General features: G+C 37.8%; 1 protein-coding gene across 1 annotated transcript in view; it reads left to right on the top strand.

Moving 5' to 3' along the window:
* Positions 1-10172, top strand: part of LOC107674750 (NT-3 growth factor receptor-like) — a 160854-nt gene that overhangs the window by 130735 nt on the left and 19947 nt on the right. Inside the window, exons 12-13 of the mRNA XM_016468843.1 lie at positions 3299-3429; positions 7668-7840. Of these exons, the coding sequence (XP_016324329.1) occupies positions 3299-3429; positions 7668-7840 (304 nt within the window). The remainder of the gene's footprint in view (positions 1-3298; positions 3430-7667; positions 7841-10172) is intronic.

The raw sequence follows: 10172 nt of genomic DNA, 5'->3' as shown, positions 1-10172 counted from the left end.
ACTTACTTTTAGCAGCATCAGACGCGCATGCGCTCACAAGATCTCCCGGTTCTTACTTGTGAATTCTGTTCACTGGAGACTCGCACTAAACGGATCATTTGAATCAGTGAGTTGTCGACTCGAGAACAACTGCAATCGGTTCATTCTAATTCGTGAATTAATCGTTTGGTGCGATTTGCGAACCGATTTAACAGGTTCATTGAAAAGAATCAGTTCGTTCTTGAATCAGACACCACTTCTGCGTCTCGGAGCACGTGATATATTATTTTTATATATATTATATATAGTAACGATAAGTTGTATGAAATGTAGTGAAGTAAAAAGTTCGATCTTATGCTTTGGAATGTAGTGAAGTAAAAGTAAAAGTTACTCAAAATAAAACTACTCCAGTAAAGTACAGATACTTGAAAAATGTACTTAAGTACAGTAACGAAGTAAAACTACTCCGTTACTGTCCACCACTGCAATTAACTTAACATAAATTCATTATCCAGTATATAGGAGTTTTCTAAAAAAAAAATAATTAATTTAAAAAAATTCTTAATAATTGTAATTAGAAACATTTATTGTTGTCCTTATGGCAAGGTGTACTAAATATAACCTTGCCTTAAGCTGTTTTATTGACAGTTTGTCAACAAATTAAATATTTTAATAAACACTTAACTTAAAACCAGAATATGTTTTATAAAAGTATTCATAATTTTATAACTTTATAATTTTATTTCATAACATTTTAATGCTTCATATATTGTTTTTCATAGTAATTGTACTTATAAAATCACATTTATTGTATTCAAAAACATTACAATACTCATCTAGTAATGCAACAATAACATTTTTAAAATGTTAGAATGTGACTGATGTACTTGTTGATCATATTGCTTTGATACATCATGTTCTTTAATGCTATAACAATAAATGTGCATTTATAAGTATTATAATTATTGTGAAATTGTGTATTATAAATGATTAGATGATATAAACTCTGGTTACAGCTAAAGGCTATAAAAGCACATTCAACTTATTACAAGGTGCGTTAGAAGGCATTATATGAATACTTATATAATGCATTATATATACACAAACACACTTCAATTTGCATTGCTATTTTTTTTCCCATTATTCTACACTCAGAAAAAAAGTATAAAAGCTGTCACCGGGTTGCTACCTTTTCAAATGGTAATTTATTGTATTTTATTTATCTCTAAAAGATGCATATTAGTATCTTAAAAGGTACATATTAATATCTAAAGAGCACATATTAGTACCCAAATAGTACATATCAGTACCTTTAGAAAAGGTGCAGTTAGAGCTTTTGTACCTTGTTTCTGAGAGTGTACGTTTGTTTACCCAGAACATGCTGATTTATAAAAACAGATAAGTACAGGACTATTTATGATCTTTTTTTTTCTTTGCAAAACACTGTTTTGTCTCAGAATGGCAGCTCTGACCCAGTGACCCAAGCATAATAATAATTCACAATATCTCTGTGTGACTTCATAGCAACCACAAGAAGTTGAAGCAATACAACAAATCATTTCGGTTTGGACATGCGCAAAGGGTTATTTTTGATCTGACAGCAGTATAACAGGATATATGATATATGTTTACATTGTGTGTGTGTGTGTGTGTGTGTGTGTGTGTGTGTGTGTGTGTGTGTGTGTGTGTGTGTGTGTGTGTGTGTGTGTGTGTGTGTGTGTATATGTGTATATTGTGTGTGTGTGTGTGTGTGTGTGTGTGTGTGTGTGTGTGTGTGAATAATAGCCTGTGTGGTGTCTGTTGATTTATTTAGAAACTTATATGTATACATAATCGTTTGCCTTTATTAATGCAATGTTTGGTAGAGGCCAATGAGTAGATGTGTTTATTTGAAGTTCAAGATTAGATACAGGAAATGAGAGGCTGTTAGTTTGTGTAGTCATATTTGTAGCCTTTTTTTGTGGTAAAGCATTTTTGCTTTTAAGCTACTTTAAATTCACACAAATAATTGGAAATGACAATGAGCATTGATGGCAAAGCATTACAAGTCCCAGGTGAGTTCCCAACAGATGGCAAAAAGAGACCTTTATACAATTGACTCTCATTTGCATCACACTCGTTTTTTTGTGTTTTTTTTTTTTTTAAAAAGAGAACTCAGAGGAGACAAAAAACACGCAGAAAATATCCAGCTGTGACTGCGAGCAGCAATTCTAGAACACCATCTGCATGGGAACTGACCTTTTACACAATGCGAACAACTCACGATTGAAGCCTTTATTTACACTTGTACACATATGCGTAAACAACACGCACAACGGGCGCATACAGATAACCTGTCACTCATAATTCATTTGGCTCGTTTTTCCACAGTCATTTTTGCCACCTGTTCCTGAGGGACATTGTCTCTTATGATGATATTATGTGGATAATTGCATACCTGGACCTTTCTCATTATTGTATGATCATATATTATGGGCATTGATGAGATTCACTGACAGTGCTTCTTGTTTTTTTATTAATTGAAATAAATACATAAATAAATAATTCCAAACTTATATGCTATGTTCTGTGTAAAACAAGACATGCTGTACAACAACTCATAGTGACCACATTTACAAAAAAAAAAAAGTTACTGTTCCAGATATATTCCAATTCTACTGCCATACGATGTGTTAGTGTTAACTAAAACCTTTAAAAAATCATTTTGAATTCATTAAATTAAATAAAGCTCAAATAAAATATAAATATTAGATGAAAAACAAAATTAGAAATGTTGCCTTGGCTGTTTTAATATCACTCATATACAGTTTAAAGTAGTTTTTAATCTTAAATTTTCAGTTTTCATTTTAGTTAGTTTTAGTCATTTTGTTGTTGTTTTTCATTTTTAATATCTATATAGTTTTTATTCATTTTTATTTCAGTTTATTTCATTTTAGTTTATTAAATTAATCTTACGGGCAACTAACTGAAATGTAAGTTTAAGATGAAGTGCTGAAATTACAAAACTTTACAAAAACTTTAAAAAATAATGCTAAATAAACTAAAACAAATAAAAATGACAAAAGCAGATAAAATTTCAACAAAAAATTCAACTAAAATTAAAATGAAACTGAAAATATAAATGCTCATTCAAAATATAAATACATATTTTGATAGAACAATAATATAAATACTGAAATAACACTGACTATTCCTTTAAAACAGTACCATTTTACAATCCAGTCTCATTTTGCTGCATCACTGTGAACTGATGACCTTGAAATACAAAACACAAATTTAATAGCCGTTATGGTTTTCTCTTTCTGCATTTCTCTTTCAGATGTGCAGCATATTAAACAGAGGGACATTGTTCTGAAGAGAGAGCTGGGCGAGGGAGCTTTCGGGAAGGTGTTTCTGGCCGAATGTTACAACCTCAGCCCCACCAAAGATAAGATGCTGGTGGCTGTGAAGGTGAGGCATGTTTTTGCAGTTAAAAGCACCTTCTTCTGGCTTTGCTTTGACTTTTCTCAGAATAGATGCACTTCTCCTGTGCACTCCATTCCATTACCAGGAATGTGCATTATGAAAGTAAAGTACATTCCTGCTTTCATTTCACACAATCTAAAAAAGTTTGGGTCAAAATGTCTTTTTTTACTTTATAGGCTTTAATTTTAATTTTTGTTGCACCAACTTTTCACAATCCAGTCAAATTCCAATAGCTAAAAACTAGTTTTTAAATTTGTAGAATTTTTTTCAAGATATTTAAAAATGTTTCAGCATGGACAAGAAACGCTATTCGTATAAGCGTTTTGAGAGGAAAAAAACTGCCTAAATTAGTATAGGCTGTACGTTACATTATATTATTACATTCAGAAATAATGTAGGTTAAAATAATGGTAAATAAAAGCAAAATTACAAACACAATTAGACTATTTTAGTTCCCTTCTCTCCACAACAAATCCTCTAAAGGTGTATTTAGGCTATATAAGCGTCAAGCAAAAACAAATTAAAAACCGATTCCAGTCGGAGTTATAGTTGCAGTTGCAGTTGAACAGTCCACAAGTCATCAAATAAAGTGCGCGCATCCATAATAAAACATGCTGCACACGGCTCCGGGGGGTGAATAAAGGCCTTCTGTAATGAATGCATGCGTTTTAGTAAGAAAAATATCCATATTTCAAACGTAATAAACACTTTTCTCTCACTTCCGGTGACTGTCATACGCGGAAGCCGTGCCGGCGGATGACGGTAGCATGTCGGCGTTGCGTGATTAGTGACGAACGCGGAGAGAGAACAAAACAAAACGCCGGTCACGAATGCTGTACGTTGCATTTCATTATTACATTCAGAAATAATGTAGGCTAAAATAATACTAAATAAAAGCAAAATTACAAACACAATTAGGCTATTTTAGTTCCCTTCTCTCCACAACAAATCCTCTAAAGTTGTATTTAGGCTAAATATAAGCGTCAAGCCAAAATAAATGAATTTAAAAACGAAACTGAAGCCTACCTCTCTCATTCTGCACGAATCCAAATGTTTCCATATTCGCAAAGTATCTGGATGCTAACCTATTATTTATTATGTAAACTATAGGCTTTGTTCTTCACTCGCGTTACGTAAAACATCATCCTTCACATAGCCTAGGCTACAGTATATCAGCAGTGAGGCACGCGCTGGTCACACTGAATGGCACAGACTGTACTACGGACTAATTAAATTGAGTGGTGTAACTTTTTATGTTTCTTTAACTGTATTTTATTTTGATGAATTAATGAACAGGCTGCGATGTCAAATTAGCAAAAATTTGTTGTATGTGCGTGTGAGGCACCGACGCGATAACTGCATTGTTTTCCCCAACTGTTACTCCATAATGCTGGTTGGTCATACAGATAGAAGCAAAACATCATTCAAAACTGTAAACCTTTTGCAAAATAAAGAAAACGTCTTTCTGCCGTCTCATTTTTTTTCCCCCGTGAACTTCGGAGCGCGTTATAATTATCCGAAACTCATCCCAAATTTTGTCTTTCGTTTGGTTAATCTGTTAATGATTTAAGTGAAATATATTTTGTGTATAGTACTATATATTCCTTTTTATGTAGCCTATATAGTTGTATTCTGTTTTCTCCGTTCACAGAAACGCTGCAGGTGTGTGATGTGACCTTGTGTGTATCCGTGTTCTACACTGTTTCAAACAAAAAGCTGCATATTACCTGCCATTCATTTTCACTTAAATGTAGGCCTAATGCTTGGCGGTTCGTGACATATACTCGGATAAACTCTAATGCTGTTGCATTGCCATTGCGACTTACCTATGATGAATTTACAGCTGAGCGCGGGCATTTCACTCGTTGGATGACGTCACGTTTGAATAGGCCGTACTATGCCGTCTGACAAACTATTTTTACTATTTATTTTGTTTTGGCAAGTATTTAATTATTTTGAAAAATTTTGGATTATGCAACAGACATGCAACTCATTGTCTCCATGCAGTTAATTAATAAACCGGTATCGGCCCTTCTCATGCTATTTCCGATATGCCGATGGATTTAAAATAATCAAAAATCGGCCGATAAATATCTTATTTTGTATCGATAAATACATCGGTGCATCCCTACTAAAAACCGAGCATCACCCTACTGTACATCTTGTTCTTATTGAATCCAAAATAACTGAATGCAGTTTTGTGTTCTTACTGATTCCTAATAGAATGGCAGAAGGGTGTGTGTGTGTGTTTGTGTATAGTGACAAAATCTTCTATACTTTATCACAAACAATTTTTGTGTCCAATGTAAAATATGGGTGCTTTTGAAAAACCAGTTAAGAACTGGTCTAGAACTTTCTAAGGCCAATAACATCATTTAACCATTGGAAAGCACTCTCCTCATATTGGTTTTCCACTTGATGTCCAATGTAAAATATGGGCCCTTGAGAACAGGTCTAGAACGACTTCTTAATGCCAATATTGTCATTTAACCATTGGAAAGCACTCTCCACATCTGAACTTCCTCCTGTAATCCAATGTACCACCTCACCAGAGCGATTGAAACCATTACATCATAAAGATAACCGAAGATGCTGTGAAAATACTCCAGTGTCATGAGGATATCTTATGAACCTGGGGCTGTCAGGCCAGCTCCCTTGCAGGACGCTGCAACAGAAAGACAGTGCGTCAGGAATGCGTTGAGTGGCATGGAGCTAACACTTCCCCTGACGGAAATGAGCGCTTCACCATTTGTGCCATATACGCCATTCTCTGACGATGCCTCCCTCTGCTTGTGTCAGGGAGATCAGGGGAATTCTGTAATTAAAATCAAATTTCATCATGTGCCATTCAGGCTAAGTTATCATTTAATTGGTAGGAGCAGGACTCACAGTAAAAACGCTAGTAAGCGCTTTGGAGTGCCTGGGAAGATTAAATGGTTGTGTTTTTGTTATGCTATAAATGCTTTAATAAGGATATCTATCCTACACAGTTGCCTGGGATTATACAGTAGATATATACAGTAAAACGTTATCACATTTCCTATATGGTAAAAAATTATCAAAGCAAATTGATCTAGGTCTAAAAATTTGCATTTCCCAGAAAGTGAGATGTAATTTGTCAGATGGGAAATGTAATGCATGTAATGTTAGGTTAAGCTGTGTCAGGAAAGAAAATTACATATATTCTTGCAGAATGTTGAAAATTGTTATAATATGTTCTTCTGCCATCCGATAAAGCCATGCAATTGCTTTGTCTTTCCTGATAACAGCATGCAAATTTGACATCAGGATGTATGAATAAATGTTGTAACTTTCAGTTTTGAGAGAACCATTTTTAACTATTCAAAATTATTTATGTTAATTAAAATACAGCAGAAATAAAATAAAATATTTATATTAGATAAACTAAAAAGTAAAAAAAACAAACAAACAAGAAAATAGAAATGTTGCCATGGTAACTAATTGAAATAAAATAAATTTAATCTGAAGCACTAAAACTACTAAAACTGAAACAGAAATTAAAATAAAGCTACATATCAATATTTACAAAAAATGAATAAAAAAATGACAAAAGCACATAAAAATACTAAAACTTTTAGAATTAAAAATGTATGACATACTGAAAAATGTATCATCAAATTTCTTGTGCATGCTGAAAATTTTCTGTAAAAGCACATTTATCTTGGTCTAAAAATGTGTCAGTCAATTCGGTATGAATGAATGAAAGAATAAACATAAAAAAATTAAATTAAATAAAACATTTTATAAAATAAAATAAAAATATTTACCATAATGATAACTGCTTTCAGCAAATGCAATTATAAATACTACTTCAAAATGTTGAAAATTTAAATCCAAATAATATGCTGCAAAATAAGACTTTCTGATTCTGAGCATTCTGATTTATTACCTGTTTATATTCATTCTTCTATTTGAAAACTCCCCATTTAACTTAGCCTTTAACATGAAACAGTTTATGCAAGTTGCGTCACTGCACCACTTTTGTTTTGAGAATTCATGCTATGGCCTTTTGTTGTACGTTTTTATCTCATTTCAGTTTATGGCAGACATCCTGAAATGCAATTAGGCATATTAGTTTAACCTCCATCTAATTTCTCCTTGCTTAGAGGATGACTTCAGTAAAAGCGTGGCATCCTGCTCTCCACCATGCATTCGTTCTTGTCTGTACATCTCCTAGAGTAAACATACTTTCTGTTTCTCAGACTCTCAAAGATCCCACCCTGACTGCCAGAAAAGACTTTCAACGGGAGGCCGAGCTCCTCACCAACCTCCAGCACGAGCACATTGTGAAGTTCTATGGTGTGTGTGTGGACGGCGACCCTCTCATCATGGTGTTTGAGTACATGAAGCATGGAGACCTCAATAAGTTTCTGAGGTATTTTTATTGGGATTTCAGTGGGAAATATACAGCACAGGCTCCTTGAAAAAATGTGCCTCCAAAAATGTACCTTTAAATTAATTCACTCCATTTTTCAGCTGAAATTAACACAAGTGATAGTAAAACGCCAACAACTATTCTTCTTTTTCTAACAAATTATGATTATGAGGGCAGGTTATTGATTAGTAAAAGATGTTATGACATCAAAATGCTTGTACTATAGCACATGATTTGTAAACTAATAAATTTTGATGTTTGCATCACATAAGCTCCATTTGTATGGCTTTTTTAATGTAGTAAACGTCTCGGTTACGTACGTAACCCACAACCTGAACACCATCACAATCCTGTGGCGCTGCAATTGTTGACGAGCCGTGGTGTGCCACAAAAGCTATGCTAAGGTCGTAACCTTCCCAAAGCCCCAGCGCAAATTCACTGACCTTGGTACCGAAGGGGACCAACTGTGAGTACATCGTTGCTGGAGAAGGCCATGCTGCTGTTCCGTCCACAAAAAAAGTTTTTGGAAGGGATTTCAACCTTCAGTGAAAGATTGCTTCAAATATTTCCTATTTGTTCTTTCAGACTTGCAGAACGATGGGGAAGCACGGTGAGTACATCGCTGCTGGAGAAGGCCATGCTGCTGTTCCGTCCACAAAAAAAGTTTTTGGAAGGGATTTCAACCTTCAGTGAAAGATTGCTTCAAATATTTCCTATTTGTTCTTTCAGACTTGCAGAACGATGGGGAAGCGAGCCTTAAGGGAAAAGGTTGCTACGGAGACCACATCCTACCCGTAGGGAGGTGACATGTGGAGATACTGATATGGACTGACCCAGGGGGCAGTACTACATATGAAATGGGTCTCTGAGGCAGGTCCTACCTTAGAGTAGGGATGAACCAACTTCCAGAAGAGACTGACAGAGCGGGTCTGTCAAGGGAAGACACGGGTTTACCGAGAGGGAAACTTTACCGTGGAAGAATACACATATGGGATTACCCGTAGGGAATCAAGCCATATGGACACCTAGCCAAGTACAGGGGCTGGCCGGGACTCCGGGCATGCTAACACCAGTACTGGGCCTGGCGTCAGACTGCTCCGCCAAGTCCGACTGCTGGGGGTGCTGGAGGATGCTCGACCAGGGTTCGCCAACCAGGGAACTCTACTGGGAGAAGGCGCTCGCATCACCATGTGAGGGGGAATGGGGCAGCAAGCGTGACACCGAGCCAGATCTTCCCGCCAATTACCTGTTACCCAACACACGGGAACAATCCGGCTCTACACGAAGGTTGTAAAACCTCGCGAAGGTGTTAGGTGTCGCCCAGCCCGCAGCTCGACAGATGTCTGCCCAAGAGGTGCTGTGCGGCAGACCCAAGAGGAGGCAACACTCCGAGTGCAGCGGGCTCTCACCCCCAGGGGGCACGGCTCGCCTTGGGATTGGTACACCAAGGCGATGGTATCCACCTTCCAGTGGGCCAACCTCTGCTTGTAGACAGCCTTCCCATTCTGCTGGCCTCCAAAGCAGACAAGGAGCTGCTCAGAGCTTCTGAAACTCTGAGTGCGGTCCACGTATATGCGTAATGCTCTTACGGGACAAGCAACGCCAAGGCTGGATGGCTTGCAGGTTCACCACCTGATCTCGGAAGGGAGTGGTGGGAACCTTGGGCACGTATCCAGGCCAGGGTTTCAGGATAACGTGAGAGTAGGCCAGCCCGAACACAAGGCACTCTTCACTTAACGAAAGTGCTTGGAGGTCCCCGACCCTCTTGATGAAAGTGAGCACGATCATGAGCGCTGTCTTAAGAGACAGGAACTTTAGCTCAACTGAATAAAGCGGCTCAAAGGGACCCCTCTGAAGTCCAGCGAGGACAACAGAGAGATCCCATGAGGGTATCAGGGGTGTCCTAGAAGGATTCAACCTTCTGGCACCCCTCAGGAACCTAACGATCAGGTCATGCTTTCCCAGGGACCGGCCGTCCACTGCATCGTGATGTGCTGCGCATCGAGCCAACGGCAGAACAGAAAGAAAAATATTCCCTGCCCGGCCCTCCTCCAGGGGAAGGAGCGGTGCTGTCCTCAGCACCTCCAGAAGAGCAGTATCCCACATCTCTGGGTTGCCCGTGTCAGGGCCGCTTCGTCATCTTCCTAGAGAATCTAGCGACCGGATGCGACACGGGAGGCGCCGCTCTCCTGCGTGGGGCTCGACGCTCCGGCCTCGACGATGTCTCAGCGCGAGGCGGTGCCGGTGTGGAGGACGCAGGAGGGCACCCACGGCGACGAGCAGGCTGAGACACAGCCCGCGACGGAACGGTGGCAGCTGGCAGATCACGTCG

This window comes from Sinocyclocheilus anshuiensis, unplaced genomic scaffold, assembly GCF_001515605.1.
Source record: "Sinocyclocheilus anshuiensis isolate Anshui unplaced genomic scaffold, SAMN03320099.WGS_v1.1 scaffold1093, whole genome shotgun sequence".
NCBI lineage: Eukaryota > Metazoa > Chordata > Actinopteri > Cypriniformes > Cyprinidae > Sinocyclocheilus > Sinocyclocheilus anshuiensis.
This window is presented reverse-complemented; position numbering and strand designations above follow the sequence as displayed.